Source organism: Notolabrus celidotus, chromosome 22 (assembly GCF_009762535.1).
Source record: "Notolabrus celidotus isolate fNotCel1 chromosome 22, fNotCel1.pri, whole genome shotgun sequence".
Taxonomy (NCBI): domain Eukaryota; kingdom Metazoa; phylum Chordata; class Actinopteri; order Labriformes; family Labridae; genus Notolabrus; species Notolabrus celidotus.
Window position 1 is genome coordinate 19638896 of NC_048293.1, and position 22452 is coordinate 19661347.

Genomic DNA, 22452 nt, shown 5'->3' on the forward strand with positions numbered 1-22452 from the left:
CCATAACGGCATAAAATCACTGTCATGTGTGTTATTCCCCCGCACTAGAAAAAAAAAACACAAAACATTTCACAAAGGTTGATTGTTCCTAATTTGAGATCAATTCAGACACTTTATAAATCTCTTCCCACCTCATGTAGCTCAATATCCTTTTAGATCTCTCATCTTCAGTAACCTTGTGGTGTTTGTTTCATTGCATGATGGTCATGTCTTCAATCTGTGTATTTTAAGTGCTTATACTTGAAGCATTTTTAACATGATCCTTTTCACTGAGTTTAAAAAGCTGTTGACAGAATTTTTTCTTCCTCTGAATTTGTGTATTTGGCCCGGCCTTGGTATTTAAACTCTTCCTCCCACTATTTTGTAGCTCTGTTGAAACAGCTGTCTTCATATCCACATTGATGAGAAATGATTTGGTTGATTCTCAAAGACGGCATTAGTAGAGAGGAACTGATGCACACAAGCAGTCACAATTAAGCAGGAACCTTCATAATCCAAAACAGAACACTGACAGTGACACACAACAACAACAATTATAGTATAGATTATATTAAAATGTAAATGATATAGAGAAGTGTATACAAATTAATATGTATAAATAAATAGCAAAATAAAGAAGTAAATAAGTAAATACAACAACAAATTAATTAAATAAATAAACTGTTATTGGTCAGTCTTCCATCCTCAACATTACTTTTTAAAATTGCCAAAATAGGTAATCACCTAATCAGGGATCTCAGAGAAGTCCAGCTCCTGTAGATACTTAGAGAACTAGTCCCACATCCTGTGAAAATCCTTCAAGGAGCCTCTCACTAAGTGACTGATTCTCTCCAGCTTCACAAAGTGAAGAATGTCCTTTGTCAACAACATATGGGAAGGAGGTGTGGGGGGGGTTTCCATTTAAGCAATATTAAGCGTCTGGCTAGAAGAGTGACGAAGACCATGAAGGTGGTTTCTCGTTAAGAGAGTGGTGCTGTGGGTGGAGAATACTATCAACTCTGACTGATCATTGTCTTTTCTGTTTCTCCTCCAGAATGAAAAAGGACAGTGCCCTGCAGATGTGGTGCCGGACCCCCTCGACATGCCCTTGGAAATGGCGGATGCAGCCGTTGTGGCCAAAGAGCTTCGGACTTTATTGAGACAGGCGTTACCCAGACCCAGCTCCCCTCTGCCCCTCGCGCTGCAAGCCCAGACCCTTTCTGCTCTCTCAGATAAGGCCAGGATTCAGCTCGCCGCCATGGGACTCCAACTAGGTGACCGTGTGGTGATTGCTGGACAGAAGGTGTGTGGTAGGTCACTGTCGGAAGGCAAGAACATTTTAAATTATGTTTGAGAATTTTCCAGTTGCAGCATTTTCAGCCTAACTTAAAGTTTCTGCCAAGTTTCATGGAACATATCCACCTTTTCGTCCGTCGTATCTCACAGTGGTTTAATGAAGGGACATTTTCCAAGCCTACAATTAAGACTTGGTGGCAAGCCGAATTCAAATCATTCATTCAATACATTCCTCCAGTGACAGAGAGAGCATCTGTGAAATAAACGGACTCCAAGCAGCCGTGAGTGAGCAGGTCAATAATACGTGACTCTACCTTCGGAAGAAATATGACATTAACTATAGGTCATGTCTTAAACAGACCAGCCTGCATGAATTCAGACAAAAGGAACGATGCAGCCCTTTATTTTTTAACCTTTTCATCTACAATAAAACACAATTAAGCAGTCTGGGTAAAAGAAGCAGCTTCCTCTCCTCTCTGTGAAATGTTGGCAGAACTGATTGCTGCCTAACACAATTTTTTGCTTTGTTGGTTTGGCTAATCTGAGCATGCAGACAGTTTTCCTCTATTTAAGTTTTTAAAATGTAAAATAAAGCTTGTAAAATGCATCATGGGAAACAGAGTAAGACATTAACCCTGAACGTGTCTGATCCAGATCTTCCCTTGGAAAATGCCAAGGCTTTAGGGCTGGGATTCAAAGAGGGTTGTTCCAAGTTTTCTGAGGCTTTTGGCCGTCATGGCGGAATAAAACAACATGGAACGTGTAACTAACAGACAATCTTCTTATGTAGCTATGTTAGGTAAAACTTTACACACACCACTGACAATTAATTTTTACTCTGAGAAGATTTGAATTTGCTTAACAATGCAGAATTGTTGGAGTACAATTCCCACACTGTCTGTTATAAGACTTGGAAGAAAATGCTGTGACCTTTATCTCTAGTTTCTTTTTACCTTAGTGCCATCTTGGCTGAAGGGAGCTATGAGGCCCAAAGAGTGAGATCTTTGACTCAACTCTGTTTTTGTTTGTTTATGAGGGAAGAGCATAGACTGTATAAATAATGGACATAGTATACGTGATGTCACCCATCTGTTCCTGAGCGCTGTTTTGAAGCCAATCGTTGGCGGGAGCCATATTGGTTATGCTGAACTCAACCAAACTCAGTGTGAGGTAAAGAGGCGGGGTTTGAGCCTCCTCACCAACAGCTATGTGTTCCCGCCTGTCAGTCAAGTCATTCATGTCCTTATTTGGGCAAAACTTGTAATCTTAATATCTTCTGAACTGTCGTGTTTAAAAAATAAATCACCCCCGTACAGTGTGTGCTGATAGAGAAATTAGCTACGTAGACCGAAGCCGTTTTTTTGAACCAGGCTGTAAACATCTTTATTAATGCTGCAAAGATCGTCTTTTTTGAATTGATGTGTATGTGGTTTCCGGTGTTTCTGCAGCCAGCCTCAAGCCGAAGCTCAATGAACTGCAGTTTATAACACTTCCGCATGGGCTTCATATTTTGAGACCGGAGGCTTCCGCCTGGGGTAGAGAGAGGGAGGTCTGAGGACCAACAAGTCCCTGAGAGACACCAGGCTAAAATCTTCTCTAGTGAGCTCACAGCTGTTTAATTTTAAGAGCCTCTCTTTGTCGTGTAGGTTTAGCATGCATCAGTTTGAGTGTTCAGAAAAGCAACAAAATACATTGATTGATATGCCATCATCAAGTCCAGTGCTGTGCAGCTGTGCAGTGGTTAACTCTTAACAAAGACACAGGCTTTGCCTAATTTTTTCTAAATTTATTTCAGCCCTAAACTAAGAAAAAATAGTTTCCAGTTGCTAAGCAACACTCTATTGGCATTCGTCCAGCATTCAGTGTTACGTCTGACACTTCATTCTGGTATATCAACAAAATGTATTTGAGCGAGATCAAGGTCATCTAACTTTTGACTCCGTTTAATTTCTGGAAGCTGTGTCAGAGATTTGAAGCGTTTCTGTCTTCTTCTTGGCTCCTCTTCGTCCTCTCTCCTGAGCTCTGTTTGTATTCAGACCTCACACAGTCCATGGTGTGTGCAGCTGGCAGTGTTGACCAACACATGAACACTTTGTAGCCATGAATATGTGATGTGTGCTAAAGCCTTAGATCTGTTTATGAAAGAAGAGTAAACGCAGAGCCAGTCACGAAGGCTTTTTGGAGGTCCTCATCAGTCGTAGAGTAATCACCATACATATCGACACTTTGACTTTCAAAGCGTGCACTTCTTTAGTTTTGGCTGCATCGCGTCACATTGCTGGTCTCCACTTTAGTGTTAGCGTGGTTACAGAGATGTTTCTTCAGCCTTCGCCGTGAGTAAGTCTGTTGCTCGTTCCTTTCAGTGCATTAAAACAGCTCTACCTTTGAATTTGGGCGAAGCATTTCATCCAACAACCAATTTATTTTTGCCCTATTCCTTCTTGTTATTCAAAGAAATATTTGTACGGCTGCTTGACCTTCTCACCCAGCTGCATTGTAGTGGTGTAAGCCATGTGTAATCCTTTTGACGGCGGGGAGATTTAGACCCCATGGGTCAAATAAAATTCTGTAAAGTTTTGTAACCGTGTTCACGGCTCTGTTCAGCTCTCACAATTGGCTGTGTAGTCTTCCTGCGGCACACTGAAATTAAAATCACAGGGATCTGTGCTTCTCTTTGTAGTCTGTGTTCAAATTTTGCAACGCTGGCCTTTTTCCAGTGACTGAGAAAATGTAGTCATCAGACTGACAGCATGGGCCCGGTTCATCCTGAGTTTGTCTAGAGAGCCAACAAAGCAAAAAGAGACAATCAGTGTTGTGAAATCGGCACAAAATCAGCCAACACGTCTGCTGCAATCGTTACAATATCTGTGACAACCGGTCTGTCCCCGCCTGCAGCTGGCTTTACATGTAATATGGATGATTCAAGTCATGGATATTAACACATAAACAACTCTAATATAAACATGAACTCAGAAATGAATTAAGTTACTCTGAAACATAGTGTGACTAATTCTGAAGCTAGTCTTCAAATTATGCATTTCTTTTCCCATAACCATACCAACAGTTACAACACTGCTCACAGTCACAAAACAGTCAGTCACAGTCACATGATTTTTAATTAATCTTTTTTGTAGATTTGCTTGGTCATGTGAAGATGTGAAGATGTGAAGAAATGCTGTTACTCAGAGTGTTTGGTTGAATAGAACACAGAGATGCTCATATTTAAAAAAAACATGAACTTTTAGTTGACGTTGTGTTCACTGATTTCTGTGTCTGATTTAAAACGATCTGTTAGATGATCCTTTCAGTTATTTGTGGTGGCTTCCTCCCTCTGCACCTTTTCAAGCTTCCCCGATGAATATCACCCCAGCCTTAAAACTGTAGAAAGCCAGCTTGCTCTACCTCTGAATGTTAAACAGCCATTTTACAATGACAACTCTCCCATTTTACAAGCAATCCAAGTTCCATTTCATGACTGTGCTCTTATTCTCCCATGTTCTCTGAAAAACAAATTGAGTACAGCTACTGTACAATGGTTCTGTGGAACACTGCTTGATTTTCATGACCCCTGTGGCATAAAAGAAATAGTAATCTTTCTGAAATAACTCCACTTTTATGACAGACATCCTGACAAATGACTCTTATTAGTTCAGGGAGTGTGTTTTTTTTTCTCTCCAGGCTGAGGAGTTTATTAAATTTGAATGTGATTTTTAAAATTTTACGGTTCTATTGAATTTAAGACCATGAGATGGAATGGTTGGTGTTAACCACCTTTCCTTCTTTGAAGTGTGACTTTTTAAAGGAACTTGAACATCTCATAAAATGATTCCTCCCTGGTTAGAAGATGCTGCTCTGAATTTGCTCTACCTCTCTGTTAAAAGTGAATTCTGGCCCAAAGGGATTTCAGGTTTAACACCAACATGCTGCTCGTTTAGCTTGGAGATAAGAATGTGGGCGTGCATGTGGGTGTCAAATGTAGGTAGAGGCTGAATGGTTAATATAAACTGTGTATCTGGTGTTAGAACATACAGTGGTAGGGTTGTCAGTTGTAGCTTACTGCATTCATTCTGACTGAAATGCTTCATGGGGGAAGGTAAGAACAGTAAAGAGCAGTTAAGGTAACAGAATCCTAAAACATGTCTGACTTTCATATAAGCTTAAAGTAGCTTCAACAAATCTGAAGAACATCATGACTGGCTTTCTGATGAAAGAGCTCCAGTTATAATGTTAGCTCCAGAATAATGTAGTGCAGGGGTTCCCAAACTTTTCAAAGACTTGTGACCCCCACTGTCCCTCAAGGTGATTTAATGTGGCTTAATTTAGCTGGTCTGCAGAAAATTAGCATACCTATATGAGCACACGTCTGTGTTTCCTGTGCCTTTATGAGTTAACCTACTGCTACTGATGCTTTTGATAATTAACTGTTCACTAACCCTAAACTTAGGTGTCATCTGGGAAAAAGAAAGGCAGGAAACTCATTACATTTCCTATTTTCAAGGTTTTATTTCAAGGTTAGCTTCTATTTTTACAATAATGGGTAAAATGCACTATTTTTAGATAACTGAAAAACGAACATTCTGGAAGATATCTCACGACCCCCCATTTTTGTGTCCCGTCCCCCACTTTGGGAACCCCTGATGTAGTGTATGACCTGCTTATGACTTCAAGCAGCAGCTCGACTGCTCTTCAACAAACCCAAAGCAGCACATGTTACCTCACTGTTCATCCCTCCGCCGGCCTCCAGTTGCAGGTCTAGACCGTACTCTGTTACATTATTAACAAAGACCCAACATCAAGATAGGATAAGATCCAGTCCCATCTTACAGACAGGACTCAGTCTGATCTCATCTTAATTCACCATGAGCAGAGCACTTTGCAGCATTTAGCAAGTTACAGTGGCAAGGACATACTTCCATTAACAGGCAGAAACCTCCAGTAGGACCAGACTCATGTTAGACACACATCTGCTGAGACCGTGTTGGAGAGAGGGATAGAGGGAGATGCATAAAGAGATAAATAGTAACAAAAACTGCTCCTGTCCACCTGGAAACCATCATCTGGGTCTACACTCCCTCCTGATTGCTACACTCTGGTACTACCATGTCAACAGGGTCATAAGTCACAAGCCAGACTGACTGATTTGGATTTCGAAGCAGTCCACACTCACTGTGTGTTGTATTTACTCCAAAGTGTGCATCTCTTTGTGACATTAAAGCAGTCTGGTTAGTCTTTTACCCCCTTTCTCTTTTTAAGCTAGCTTGCTGACTGGTGAACCATCAGGGATTTGATAACTGCTTGTCCAACAGATCTCATCTCCTCTTGTGGATTTAGGCTATCAGCTTTGGATCATGCAGTAATGTTGACTTAAAGAGAACCAGAGGCCAGCTCTACCGGTCCCATATTTTGTGCTCTAATGAGACCCTCAAAGCCTCTGTAACCCAGAGTAATTGGTATGGTCTCTGTGGCTGCAGGCTGCTGCGTGCCCTTGCTGTTTGACCATCCAAACTGAACACACTCAGATGCAAACAGAGACACATAGATGATAAGAAAATACTACTTCTGGCCCAGTTGGACATTTGCTCTGGAAGAATGAGGCATTAATAGATTTCTTGTGCCACACTGAGAACAGAATCGCAGAGTTGCAAGCGGCTGAGATTGACTTATCAAAATTCTTATTATCTTTCTGCTCTTTTGGTGCAGTCCCTTGCTTTGATCACGATTATCCCTTTTAATAGCTCTCTATCCTCTGGTGTTTTTAGAGAACATACACACATCAAAATGTTGTCAAGTGCCTAGTGGGGGGTCTGCCCTTGACATAACGCATGGCATGAAGATGTAATGATTTCACACACTCCTCCGTTGCCGTGCTTTTCCAGCATATCTTGATTGTGTTTTGATTTGTTTTGCTAAATGTGTTTGGAGTTGTTTTGACGCTCTGCGGTGTGTAATTGTGTGTAAACAGGTTGGAACCCTGCGATTCTGTGGCAGCACCGAGTTCTCTGGGGGCCTCTGGGCCGGAGTGGAGCTCGACAAATCAGAGGGGAAGAACGATGGCTCGGTAGCAGGGGTTCATTACTTCACCTGTCGAATGAAACATGGTAGGTCATGCTACAGCCGAGCACATAGACTCACACCAATGCTTCATCAATTACTGCAACAAGTATTGACTTTATAGGACTTAAGTGGTCCGTTCAGGTTCGGTGGTATCTAATCGAACCAAAGATTAGATTCTTCCTGTTTGCTACTTGTCATTACATTAAAGGTTTCTGCATTAGTGTATTTATTTATCAGTCTTATTCTCCTGTATTTTCTTTTATCTAATTAAATTCAAAGGCCATTTCGGTAAAAAAAAAAGTTGACAAAATATTTTTTTAAATACTGATATTTAGTTATATTTTTGCTGAAGAGAGATAGGAAATGTGGGGAGTAGAGAGTGGGGGAAGACATGCAGTGAATGGACGCGGCCGGGAGTCGAACCGCGACCTCTGTTACGAGGACTATACCCTCTTTATGTGGGGTGCTTAGACCACTAGGCCCCAGTGCCCCACTGATTAGATACTTTTATAATTAAAAACAGTTAAGAAAGCTTTGTGTCTCTGACTTAAAGAGACTCGAAACTTAAGAGCTATGTTTGTTAAGTCTTGGAAGGCACTCTGATTGGTTGTTGGTAAGCAGATTGTGATATGAGATTTGACAAAGACTACGCATGTTGTTTGATCTCTAAGCCTTCAATAAGACACTCTCACATCTGTGATTTGTGTTTGGTTTTAATATTTTTTTTGTGTGTTTTGCAGGAATCTTTGCCCCTCTCTCTAAGATAAGCAAACCTTTGGAAAGACACAAAACCAGCAACACAAAGAGTTCTACACCTGCACGCCCCTCTCGTCGCATTGACCTGTCCCGCATCACCTCCAAGATAAACACAGGTACAGAACAACACGTCATAAAATGTTCCTTTTTAATTGTAATGTCAAAATATGAATATTCTTCATATAAATATAACACGAGAAGAGTGAGGAGTGTGTGATGATGAAGTTGTGAGTGTTACAGCATGCTCCACCTGACTCTGTTCCTATCATTCAACTTGTACTCAGGTTCTTTCAGGTCAGTGTGCAGGCTTACAAGTGCTGACAAGTTTGCCTGGGGAGTTCTTGCACAAAGTAGTGTAAACAAAAAAGTCTTCAGATCATGAAGTGATGACATAACTTACAAAGGGAGTGAAAGCGTTTAGCTTGTAGGGCCTGAGGCTGAGCTAATGTGTGAACTTTTATGAGCATGGGTGCAAAAAGATGTCACAGGAGCAAATGCTTCCTCGTGACACAGGTAATCTCATGTTCAGTCCCCTGGAGGAGACCAGTGGATATGTTATTAGAGTTATATTTCATGTAACAAAAAAGAAGAGCTGCAACAGCCTCATAGAGAGTAACAATATTAATGTGCTGAACGACTTCTTAATGTCGGCGTTACGTTTGAAAAATCATCCTTTAAGTGCTTACTTGAGGGGTCCGGGACACAAGCTAAGCACACGAGCATCAATAGAAACATTGTAAATATTTTTCATCAACTCAGGATTAACGTACCGAGCACATCACAGGTGTTTGTAGTTACAGCTTCCTGTATTCTGCTAACTGGATTACAGCTACATCCAAACCCTGTGTGATGTTGTAGTGATCCTCAACCAATCGTTCCTTCGACAATGTCTTAGATATGATATTACAAAGGGCTTTCTTAATAAGTAGAATTCATCTTGGAAGGATTCTGTTCATGATTATTGGCAGAGTTTTGAAGTATGAGAGGAGGCAGTGAGAGAAAAACTCCCCTGACAGCAAACGGTGGATGATAGGCTCAGAAATTGCCGATCCATTCCTCATAATGTAATTTGTTCTCTCTGGCTGTGAGAACTTAATTTACTTTTAGCTTTGAGTTTGTGGCGAGAGAAGGTCAACTCTGCCTGTGAAGCCAGATTATATGAGTTTGTTACCTCTGCATTAAGTTACCGAGCCAGAGAGGTGGCCGAACAACAAGAGAAGCATCCGCATCAGTGCATTAGGTCTCATAAGTGAGCACAGGGCTGTACAGTGACAGCAGTTATAACAACTTACATCCTCATCTCCTGAGTAGTCAGTCAGATTTACTCACAGCATGTCCTCCTTATTGAGGGTAATCATTCACAGTCACAGTAAGTGCATCAAGAAGCAGCAAACAAAGAGGAAACGGCAGAGGAATTATAAAAGACGACAGAGGGTTAGATTTTAAGCCAAAGGCTATGAAGCGAGATAGTAAGAGCAGCTCAGGGGTCAAGCAAACCAGAGAGCAGAAAAGAAAAGGAATGAAACTTTTTTATTCACTAACTTTTTCTGACTTTTTTTATGTTCTGATGTATAAATTATGACACCCACACGTCTGCCTAACTTTGCAACCCTGCTCTTGGATACAAAATTCAACTAATAGAAGTCAAAATCATGATGCCTCTTGCTGCTACGCACAATTATTTATATCTATTTGTCCCGGCTCTGCCTGGAAGATGATTAAAAAATATTTTAAGAGAATTTTTTTCCAGGGTACTGACGGGAGATATCTGGTATACACTGTGGTGGAATTCATCAGTAAACTGGATACTGGACACAGAAGACTCAGGAGACTCAGGAGACTCTGATGGCTTATGTTGAAATAGTTTATGTAGAACTCGATCGAGGAGAAATAACATAACAGTAAGTTAGATACACATATTAGGACAATACGAAACAAAACAACTTGGAAGTAGAGTGGTGCTCTAGTCTGGAGACATTAAGTCGGTCACAACATACAGATAAAGACAGGAGCAGGAGAAAGACCCGGATTACTACAGTGACCCTGTCTCGCCTTTCACCCAGTAGCCTCGGATGACATAGGAAGGAAGTTACTCTGCCCCTGACACTTGGACTGGAAAGATACAAGTTAGACATTCTTACATGCATAAATATAAGACTGAAAATTCCACGACATACACTACCAGTCAAAAGTTTGGAAAAACCTTCTCATTCAAGGGTTTGTATTTATTTTAATTATTTGAAACACTGTAGATTAATACCAAAGACATCAAAACTATGAAAGAACATATATGGAATTATTTAATGAACAAAAAAAGTGTTAAACAAACCAGAATATGTTTTATATTTTAGATTCTGTAAAGTAGCCCCCTTTTTCCTTCATGACAGCTTTGCACACTCTTGGTATTTTCTCAGTCTGCTTCATGAAGTGGTCTCCTGGAATGGTTTCTAATTAACATGAGCCTTGTCAAGAGTTCATTTGTAGAATGACTTGCCTTCTTAATGTGTTTGAGACCATCAGTTGTGTTCAGAGGTAGGGTTAGTACACAATGGATAGCCCTATTTGACTACTGTTGTAATCCAGATAATGTCAAACCCAGATTATTTCATAGTTTTGATGTCTTCAGTGTTAATCTACAATAATTAAGATAAATAAAAACCATTGAATGAGGAGGTGTGTCCAAACTTTTGACTGGTAGCGTATATATTTGTATCACTATTGCTTATCTATAATATATAGCCGAGTTAATGAGCTCTATATTAGGTGTCTTGGTCTTTTTATGGAATACAGCTCCTTCCTGTGGGGACACAACCTTTATAATGCCTGTATACAGTTTTTCCTGCTGACACAGTGGGCTTTTTATCCTCTTACGGAGTGACTGACTCACTCCATGGTGTCCGCATGAGACCATCAGGTGAGTCACGACTCAGACTGATGGCCTCTGTTGTGCCAAGAAATGGCTTTCTCAAGTTTGTATAATACATGTCACTGCCTGGAAGGATTTATTGCATCATATTTATCTCCCCAGCATGCTTTGAGAAGGGAAATTCTGAGCCAGTGCTAAAGGACAATGCATAAATTAGACTGCTGACAAGACCTTGCCCTCGTTGTCCTTGGATTCTCATCCCCTCAGGTCCTCAGTAATGTCTCAAAATATCATCCAGAGCCCTCAGAACTTTAAGGAATCATTGTCTCATGACTTAATGTTTCTTGCTCCCTCTAGTGTCTGTAAGAGTATTGTGTTGGTTTAATATTCAGATGTTTTGAAGGCCGGCTGATGTGGACGTGACTGGAATAGTGAACCCCAAAGTGGCCTGTAGAATTTGGTGATTGATAGTCCAATTAAGCAGGGTTTAATAACCAGGGCATAGACAGGCTGAATTGCCTGGCAGCCATTCATCACAAAGGGTATGTGAGAGTGTTGTGTGTGGCATCCAATACGAGTGAGGGTGTGTGTGCCACCACCTACACACAACCAAGGAACCAGACTAATTTATGACCAAATACTTTTAAGGGCCTCTGTCAGCCTTTTACTGCCCAGCCTCAGAGAGCCACCTGTGTTTTAGCGTCCCACTGGATCAGCCGCACTGATCACTGCCGTGTGTGTAGCTAAAGATTGGACAAGTCATTGCGGAAATGCCTCGTCTCGCTAACCAAGAGGGACAGACACAGCAGAGTGCCAACGATGGCCCCTATTAGAGTGTGTCAACTGTAGCTCAGGTCTCAAAGGGCAGCGGGAACATAGACAGCACTCACAAAGCAACACCGCTTGATTTCATAAAGCCTCAGCCTGTGCTGCAATCTGTCACTTGAAGCCAAAGTCAGTATGTGGAAGGGGTAGATGGAGCCAGGAGGTCCCGGCGAGCTAAAGGTCAAGTGACAGAAAATGTTTGGTATTCTGAGTTGAAATGTGGTCTCCTCTTTGGAGTTCAATGGAGGGACACAACTCTGCCTCCAAGGGAGCGTTTCACAGCTCTTTCCAAATGTGAACTGAAATGGCAATCAATACCAGGCTGATTTGAGATTTTTCAAAGCACAAAATAAAGTTTAAACTTGGGTTACATATTAATGAGTGGAGATGGTTTATTTGGCAGATTTATGACTGAGTTGAATCCTTATTAGGTTTAATTATTTCCCTCTCAATTCTGTTTGGACGGATGGATGATGATTTCAGTGATTGTTAAACACAGACTGAAAGTGTATCATAAGGCAGAGAAATGGCGTGCTCACTCAAAAGTACTCCAAAAAATACTTGGTGCTGACCCAAAAAGGACAAGAAGTTAAAAAATGTCAGCACTCGCAGTGCAGTTCAAAACTTTTAATTTTAGAAATTGACAACAGCTTAAAGAAACAACCCTTGGCTTTCATCAGCGTCTCACCAACTAGGTGGGTGTGTCCCATTTATTAGTAATTGTTTCGCCAGGTGGAAAACCACAAAAAAAAGCCACGTTACATAATAACACAAAATGATAGAAAGTGGCAACTGGGGATTGGACTTAGCCTGATGGTAAAGTTGCCCGCACATATAGCGGCCCTGGTTCGAATCCAAAAAATCCAGAAAAATCTAAACCAACCGGAACCATAAAACCAAAAACATTTAACCAAGACATATCAAAATCAGGCCAAACCACATTAAAGACTCACATTGTAGTCACAATAAAACACATTATTGCTGTTCCAGACTCAAGATTGTACAATAAACACAAAGATCACCAAAAATGTGGTCGAAATGTAGGTCACCCAAAGTATAAATACCTCTACAGGAAACAGGAGAAAGAAAACTCCTAATTTAACCCTCTAGGAGACTCTGTATGCAGATAATGGATCCAATGAGCCTCTCTCTGAAGGAGTTCCTTGTATCTATTGCCCCCACTAGACAGTGGCCCAACGGACTTAATCCCCCATGAATCTCAGCAAAGTGAATCATGTCAACAAGTGCTGTAACAAGCAAGTTGTTGTTAAGTTTTGGATCTCTAAACTAGTAAAAACAATATTTCTGCTTACTTCTTTAAGATATGTTGCTTCTCATTGTGTGCTCTCTGAGTCGATTTCTTTTGAATTATGTTTTATTTGTTCTTTGGTATTTATTGTCATCGAGGCATGGTGTGGGTGTTCCTGCTTGTCTCAGCATGTTTAAGTGTTTTTATTGTGTGCCTGAGTTAAAGAGTCTTATAGTTCAATAAAGAAAAATTGCCTCTAAGTATTTCTTGTTTCATAGCTACTTGACAATGTCATGCTGTCCCTTATTTGCATTTCTTTACTCTCCTGCTTTTGTGTTTTTCTTCTCTGTGTAGCTTCTTTTTTTTTTTTTTACCTCCGCCTTTAAATCCAGCGCTCTTTAAAAGCTGTCTTTCTAGTTACCTTGATCATAATTCTCCATCTTAAACGGCCTTTCTGCATATTTTGTTTGCAAGCAAATCACTTAATATTCAATTACCCTTCAGCAGACACCATGACCACATTCAAAATCATACACACAGTTATACATTTCATTGTTCAGCTAATTTCACATGCCAAACATGAAGAAATATGTGTTTACTTCTTAAGATAAATGTCTTCTGCATTTAGCAGTCACCATGTCTTTTGTCTCTGTGTGTGTGTGTGTATGTGGGTGGAAAGGTTTATCTCCATCTGTCAATAAACCCCTTGAAAATCACAAGAGTGTACCTGGTCCCAATCAGGGCTCAGACGGAGACGCGTCAGGGACAAAGACAGGTATCAGAGTAATAGCTGAGTGGGCTTTAATGCACTGTCAGTCAGAGAGAAGGCTGTGGGAGTGACTTTGCACGATTCTCTATAATTCCTCTTTTGTTAAAACATTGAAATTACTCAAATCTTTGTTTGACACATCCCAAATCCTCCCCTGTCTCTGATTATTAGTGCACCTTAATAACTGAATCCAACATCACAATCCATCCGTGCTTAGTTTGACAGAACACTGACGTCTTGTCACAGATTATGAGTCAGAAATGAATATTAAAGTTAATCCCTAGCCATTGATTATGACATATGAAAGGCGGGGCTATCTGATATCACACATCAGGGCTAAGACTTCTTCCTCCATCTACTCATTATTATTAACAGCCTGGATAACGACTTGAGACACGTGTTGGAGTGGGATTAAAGAGATGGTGTCTGCGACCACGTGTCTGCCTGTGGAGATGAATAAAACAGGGATGCATGATATTGGATTGTAGCTGATATTTTCAAACTCATTGGGCTGATACCGACACCATTACATGCACACATTTTATCATCATAAAGAACACGAAGTCTCTAGAGCAGGGGTTCCCAAAGTGTGTGTTGTGAGATTCCTGACTTTTTTTTTTTTAATGATCTCAAATTAGTTCATTTTACCCATTATAGTAAAAAAATATTAAAAAAAATTGAGTTTTCTACCTTTCTTTTTGCCAGATGACTCCTAAGTTTAGGTCTAGTCAACAGTTAATTATCAAAAGCATCAGTCACAGTAGATTAAATCATAACAGCACAGGAAACACAGACAAATGCTCATATAAGTAGGTTCATTTTCCGCAGACCGGCTAAATGAAGCCACATTAAATCACTTTTAAGGGACAGTGAGGGTCACAAGACTTTGCACCAATATTTTGGGGGTCGCGGGCTGAAAAGTTTGGGAACCCCTGAGTTAAAGGAGCATTGTTTTGCTCCTCCTTGCACCAGCTGTGCTACGTTAGTGTTGCAAATAGCTATTTTTCTGTCTTGTTGACGACCCTTCATAATACTCCATACAACCGACACGCAGGATCTGTGTGCACAATCAATGCGTCAACTTATCGACTGTACAAATTGGCAGAAACGTTCACATCAACTGATACCAATAATTACTTTCTGAGCCTTTGTCAGCATTATGACAATAATATCATGCATCCCTGAGTTAAAGCCAATTTGTTTTGCTAACTTATAGCTTCAGTGTTGACATTTCAGCCTCTACTCGCCTGTTTTTCTCCTCATGTCTTCACTTCTTAGAGGTCTGTACGATAAATCCTGGTTTCAGAAAACAGTTTTCCCAAATGTTGAGGAGTTCCGCGTTCATCACTAAAGGGTTTCCAATTTGTTGCATCTGTCTTAAATCACTCTGGATGGATTAATCAGTTAGCCTCCAAGAGTTTGGCACTTAATGAACTTATGTCGTGTGAAGGTCTCTGAAAGTTAAAACCTTAATGAGGCTAAAACAGTGTCTGAAGGCTGAGATCTCACTCCTTCAAATTGGGAAGGGATTAGTGTTTTGCCCTTAGTTGGATCTCAGAAACAGGACAACCAACTGTGAAGAATTGAGCTCTTTAATTTGTGTCGCCTCCAAACCATGTGACTCTTGCAGAAAACGCAGGAACAGTGGTAATTCTTTGGAGGGCTGTAGAAGCTGACACATTCAGAAAAATGAAATTGAAAAATGAAAGGCTGAGCTTTATTGTTTGAGTGGAATTAGTCTTTAATATAAGCTTAAATGGATGGATTGTTATGTTCAGTATTAAGAGGGAAAGCACACTCTGTTGTGCTGTGTGATTTTATTAAGAAGCAGAATGGATAACAACATTAACAACGAATGTCCCAGTGGAGCCGAGAAACAGCAGACTCTGCATGTTTGGAACAGAGTTCTCTGATGAAGCAGCTGTCTTTAAAATGTTTTATTAATGGACCTCTGACTTTTCTTTAGACTTCTTTCTTGATATACACTCTCCTCTATGTCTCTAATTCTTCTCTACCTATCCTCACAGGTGTTCTCTCCCGCTCTCTCTCCTCTTCATCGTCTTCACTGGACTCCCGGCCTCCACCAGGTTCTCGACCTCGTCCACTGCCCAGGCAGCGTCTTCCTGCCAGGCAGCGGAGACAGCGCGTTTCCCCGGGTCCCAAGACCTCACCCTCACAGGGCCTCCGCTCTTCTCCCGACACCACCGCACTTACTGCTGCAGGTCTGTCTGATTTAATACCCTGTACCATATACTCCATATACTCCATTGTCTTAACACTGTCCAAATGAAGGGGGCTATCATCCCACGATTGAACCAATAGCACGATTATATTGTTGTAAATCAAACTGAGAGCAGTAATTATCACACTAATTGATCCTCTTCTCTTCCAGGTCCTCGAAGCCGAACCCCCTCAGTTTCTAGCTCTGTCTGTGGGGGGCCTGAGATGCGTGTGGGGGAGAGAGTGCTGGTGGTCGGACAGAGAACTGGTATTGTCCAATTCCATGGAAAGACCAGCTTTGCTCCAGGTTAGTGGTTAAAACTGATGTTGCCTCTGCATTGTTAAGAGCTGTAAACAGATATTTCAACCGATGCATTTTAAGCGGCCACATACTGAATTGGAAAGTGTGTATGTTACTAATTGGTTTGTTCTGTGCTCTAGTAGAAACACTGTTTTTACTAAGTCTGTTCTACTAAATGCCACCATACCCTACACTGTATCTTTAATCTTGACTGCTTTAAAACAAAAACATAAACCAGAAAAACCTTGACCTCCTCTCCCATCCTCAAGTCCTCCTTGAGTCAAGATGTTAACAGCTGGTGGAATACGGGGCATTCATGTGCATCTGTTCACCAGAGCATCGCTCTCAACGAGGAGGTTAACCTTGAAGAGAACAATTAATAACAATCAGAGCAACACGAAAACAAATATTCAAACAATAACAAACGTAATGAAGCGCACAATTCAACAACTGTTTAGAGAAACCTCAATCTCATTTAATGTTTGACAGGTAAACTTTATGAAAGAGTTTCGGCTCTAAGAGGACTGTACTTCGGAACAAGTTCAGCTCTCTTTATTGAGAATTTAGTACCTTTCAGTTCTGGAACATAGAAACTTTAAAAACACCTTCAAAGCCTGTATTAAACATTTATTCATCCTGTTAATAAATGATGGCTGTCCTTACTCTGTGGCTCTCAGGACATGCATATGTTAATTTGTCTTAAATGCTTCCTTTATTTCATCCAGTGACTGTATATTGGGCAGCAGAGCAGTGGCTTTAGAACGAGGATGGTGGTTGTACAGCTTAGCTAAATTTGACCTTGTTGTTGTTTGAGAGGTGACACTTTACATTTGAATAAATTAAAATATGACCCATCAGAGTTTACTTAAATAATATATAATGATATATGATCAGCATGGTGCATTACTGACTGAGCAGCCAATAGAAGACAGACTTTGTGGACAAACTAATAAAATTGAATTTTTTGGTCTTGTTCATTAATCCTCATTCTTGTAAGTTTCATTTATAGAAATGTCATAAATAAGAACTACTCAGGCTCATGGATGCGCTATCTCGGAATGTAGAAGTTGCTTGTAAGCTACGAAACATTGTGACCATAGCAAGCAATGATCAAAGTTTTTCCATAGTTGTCAGAACTTATGTTCAGTATCCTTGCTGCACCGTGAGCCACTCCATTAAAATCCTCTATTTTAACTCGAGTGATCTGCATTGCAAATTGCGAGCGAAGTCATTGCGGTGGAGAACTTTAAGTTCAGCAGAAGATGCTTGGAAAAGTGTGATACGAAGAAGCTGCTGTGGAGCAAATGCCAGCGAAAAACCAATACAGAAAACATCTCACAGTATTCATTAATATTTCGGCAGCAGTTCGTCCTCGGCTTCAGTCATGTATGAATAAGTTCTAACGTATCTCCCACCACTGAGGACCATGTTTGAAGGGATTCCAGTATTAAGTTTCCTTTGATACTCTTAAATCAGCGCTAGCAATGCTCTGTAATCTCAGCCTCAGTGCACCCAGGACTGCAGCTCTGTACCAAAAGCCGCTTTTCTTACTGAATACTTCACAGTTAATCGACATCTTCTTTACATTAATAAAAAAAAAGAAACATAAGCCATCATGAACTCTGGTTATAATTTAAAAGCAAATGGGTACATTTTACATCGTGGGTGCTTTTGTTATAAATTAGTGAACACATTTAGAAAAAAGAAAACAATCAGGGCTCATCATTTTCAACATTAAATGACTTCTACTTTTGTTTTTATGACTCCTTCACAGCCAATGTGTCTGTCTCTCTGCCTGTGCAGGGCTCTGGTTGGGCATTAAGTTAGACAAGCCCAGCGGTAAAAATGATGGATCAGTGGGAGGAGTGAGGTACTTCAGCTGCCCACCAAAACATGGCGTCTTTGCTCCTCCATCTCGTGTTCAAAGGTGAGTGCAGCTCTTCAAGTCAGTCTATATTTTCATGAATGACTAATGTTCCTCGAGGAGAGGTCATCTGGAAAGCAGAATAAGGAGTTGGACAGAGTGTTGTGAAACCCCGAGGTTGTGTTTCATTACCCTCGTCAATACTTTGGATGGCACTAATGAGCTCCTTTGACAGTGTCATTTGTGAGTGTTGACATATTTGATTTTGCCTTCTGTGGGCAAACAGTCCTCCATCGTACTTGTGATTAAAGAGAGTCAAAGTTTTCAAACCTGAAGCCTGAGGCCTTCACACAGCATGGCTCCTTGTTTATTGTGGCGCCATCATCTCTCCTTTAAATACGGATTATAGATTACGAGGGTGTGTTTTTGTTTGGGTTAGAGATTAATAGAGGTTATATTTCACAACAAGATATGTGATGTGTAAGAATACATAAAATATCTTAAGTACATAATATTACATTGTTTATTAGGGCTGTCAAACAATTCCTTTTCTTAATCCTGATTAATTACTGAATAATGATAGTTAATGGTAATTTATTGCATATTCAATTACATGTTTAATAACAATATAATTCATACAAATGTCTCTTTGTGAATCAAATAAATGCACTTTATCATCTTCACTTCAGATTTATTATTCAAATAAAAGCTGCACTGCTGCACCAGTGTGGGCTGAAGCTGTCTTCTACCTCTAAGTCATGGTTTCAAAGAGCTTATTCAGTGAAATATGGTGTCGATTATGTTTAATTTTATTTCAAAGGATAAAACTGTTACATATTAAGAAATTAATAGGAGCAATATGCACAGCACAGGTCTGTGGAGATATGTACTCTCCAGAATAGTCCTCTGCTGACTTCTGTGATTCAGTAGCTCGCTGACATCAGTCTGATTAGCTGCACCCCTATGCTTAGCTTAGGTGGTAGCTCAAAGTCAAAGTACTTTGATAGTATTTTGAATTGGTTTGACACAAAATGCATATTACTTTAGACTTGCTAACTGAGCTGCCTGGAGTTTTTGAGTGAAAAGTGCTGTATGAAAGTGCAGTGGTGTTGTTCTTTTCCATCACAGCTGCTGCTGGAAGCAGGAATATCCTGCAGCAGTTTAACTATGGTGTGCTGAAAGGGACAAACTAGCACTAGGTTAAAGAAAATAATGCATTTTGTGTTTTTGTCCTGACAGTAAGTCAGGACAAAAAGCACTGATCGTGAGTTGAATTTTAGAATGTCCTTAAATGATGTGGAAGATTCCTCTTGTTGAAATGTGTCTCAATGTATAATGTACATATTTTTGAATAGCAATATCACATTGCTAACTGATACAGTCATCTATCTCATGAAAATCATCTATTTTATAAGGCGAGGTCCATCATTAGTCTCAAGGGTCTTTGAGCTCTCAAAGAGTTTGTTTCTGTAGTTGTTTCCACTGTAATTGATTTGATCGCAGTTGCATTAGAGACAGCTGAAACAGAATGTAGACAGAGTTAAAGTTGTCCCGTTATATCTGACCAAACAGATACTTCTATTATAGTGCGGGGAACACATTGTTAAAATGATTTTGCTTTCAGTGTGGCCTTAAAGCGGATGACCCAGACAGCAGTGTTTTGTCAGGGTTCTTACAAGGTGCGTTCAGGTAGATGATTGAAGTGTCTGCATCGCTAATGTGCTGCTTTCACTAAGCAGGCTGTGAAGACATTGTTTGAAACATAAGACCACACATCAGATGTAAATTTATTCATAATGTTTGGTCTGGTCAAAGTATAATATGCTGTGTGGAGGGAAGCATCTCAGCCAGCCTGACTCTCAGCTGAGGTGAATTCTCAGCCTCTTACACTCAGATCACAGTTTGATATCAAATTCTGACAAAATAAGGGGTAGAAAAATTATTTTTTTGCACAGAGCAGCAGTTTCATGTTTTTTCTTTGCACTTTGAAGTCAGAGGATTATTGAGTTTTATCTTAATGTTTTAATAGCATTTTGAATAGTTTGTTCTGCATTAGTTTTAAAATATGCATCAAAATGAAAGATCTTCTTTACTGGCATAATATAATTTAAACTACTGAATCTTCTAAAGTCCACAGTTAATTAAATATTCTCTTCACAGCAGAGGAAGACAACACAGAGAAACCAACAGGAGTAAACCAGATTATGAAAGTATCCAACCTAAAAATGCCAAACGCACGTCCACCAAACACTTAGGAATTAGGATGTTGTCGATGCATATAAACAGAATAAAGGCTCAATGATGCAGCTGAATAACCAGGTCTCTACAATACATCATTTTAATAACAGAGGCAGAGTCTCGTTTGCAACATCTGCTGAAGACTTGACCAGTCTGTCTAAGACTAGTGGGAGCTCCAAAATGAGATCCACTCAACTGAAGTGCACGGACTCTTCTCTCGAGGGGTGTAATCGCTCTCTTCTGACGCTCTCTGATGTGTGAGATGTGGACTGGTTTTAAATACGCTTATATTTCCTAACTAGAATTACAGTAAATCGATTAGCAGAATCGAGAAAAGGAAAAGAACTTGAATGATAGACTGGATGTGTTTGTAAACTCTGCCGTAATGCCATTAATAACCGTGTCAGTCAATACTCTGCCTCAGCCATCACCAGAGTTGTTTGACAGTTTAGAGGATCTAAAAATGTTCATGTTTCAGTGGAAATATTCTTATATCTGTGTTCTGGGAAATGTTATAATTGTAGATTGTTTCTCACTGATGGAAAAAAATTCTCTTTCTATGGACGGATCGGGATTTTGGCTCAGTGATGCTCATTAGTTGCCATTTGGCTTGTATTTGCCACAGAAAGTAGTTGAAGTCTCACACATTAGAGATTAATCTGACTCATTAGTAGCAGAACTGTGAATGTGTCTGTGTTCCCAAATCTATCATTTCCTGTTTCAGTGTATTGCATTTGGTGCTGTACGTTCTAAAACACAGTGCTGCGATGGCCAGTATTGCAACCCTGTTACAGAAACGTAGAACAGGAAATTAATTAAACCCAAAGTTGGCACCTTTCCTACTTTCCTTTCCTTTCCTTCCCTACTAATCAAACCGTTGCAGAGATTTGTTCCACCATTAGCTCCTGCAGCTGCACTAGTCGTTTTTGAGATTCAGATAGATGAAACACTAAAACAAAGACCACACAGGGGATCCTGTCAAACACTCACAGACCTGCAGCTCTATGTTCCAGGCTATAGCCATGACACAGACAGGTCAACTTTTAGTCCCCCTGATGTAAACTGACAGGTTCCAGAGCGTAACAGACCAGTGCAGTGGAAGTAGTTGCAAGTTTTAATTTGTCCCGTCACAGTTCACAGGTCTTTAGTGTGAACTGGCCTCAGCTCTCGAGGGAGTCTCGCTCCACTAGAGCCATAAACGCTAAAGCTATTCCCACATTTGGTGTTTTGATGATGTTGGTGTAGTGGCTCCAAATCTCCCATTAGAGTTAAACTGTATTTAGATGTTGTACACTGAAGGACATCATGATTTCATTTTATTGAGTCTCCCTTCTGCACATTTTTGAGATCTATTAAAATGGAACTCAAACTTTGGACTCAAACAAAACTCAAATCTGTGGATAGTTCCTCACTCTGCAATCACAACATGCATACTATTGATTTCAACACACTTTTCTCATGCCAACTTTTATGCTGTGTTTGATCCAATCTCTGCTCAGACAAGACATGATCCCTAGTGATTCATTATAGAAACAACATACGTTTCATGTAAAAGTTACACAGAGGAGATTTTCGGCTACTCCTTGGTGTTTGTAGACTTGCACTGAAATAACCCTTCTCTAGTCTTTCCAACAACTCATAGCTCACACTCACCCATTCACACCACATTCATACACTGGTGGAAGAGGATGCTGTAGCAGGGGACCACCAGTATTTACTAACCCCATTAATATACTTTTAGCTACGTCACTGGGAGCAGTTTGGAGTGCAGCGTCTTGTCCAAGGACACTTTGGCATTTGAGTGTGGGAGCTGGGATCAAACCACCAACCTTCCACTTGAGAGACATCACACTCTACCACTGAGCTACAGTCCCAGGGGCATTATTTGAACTATACAACTTGTTATGTCTTTGCATGCAGTAGGAATCTAAACCCTCTTTTTTTCCCCACAGCTCTGTTTCACAACTATTTATATTTCTCCTGTCCTCATATATGTGATGCAAATACGATTCTCTCTCATGTTGCACCCATCTTG

The 22452-nt window shown here is 40.3% G+C and overlaps 1 protein-coding gene across 4 annotated transcripts in view; it reads left to right on the plus strand.

Annotated features, from left to right (window-relative positions):
- The window catches only part of LOC117805746 (CAP-Gly domain-containing linker protein 4-like), a 41804-nt gene that overhangs the window by 12797 nt on the left and 6555 nt on the right, over window positions 1-22452 (plus strand). For all 4 annotated transcript variants that reach the window (XR_004629510.1, XM_034674280.1, XM_034674278.1 and 1 more), the window contains 6 exons: window positions 1034-1282; window positions 7238-7373; window positions 8070-8201; window positions 15822-16016; window positions 16187-16321; window positions 18119-18242. Coding sequence is in view for 3 of the 4 variants with exons in the window: in XM_034674280.1 (XP_034530171.1) it covers window positions 1034-1282; window positions 7238-7373; window positions 8070-8201; window positions 15822-16016; window positions 16187-16321; window positions 18119-18242 (971 nt within the window). In the remaining variant the exon portion in view is untranslated. The remainder of the gene's footprint in view (window positions 1-1033; window positions 1283-7237; window positions 7374-8069; window positions 8202-15821; window positions 16017-16186; window positions 16322-18118; window positions 18243-22452) is intronic.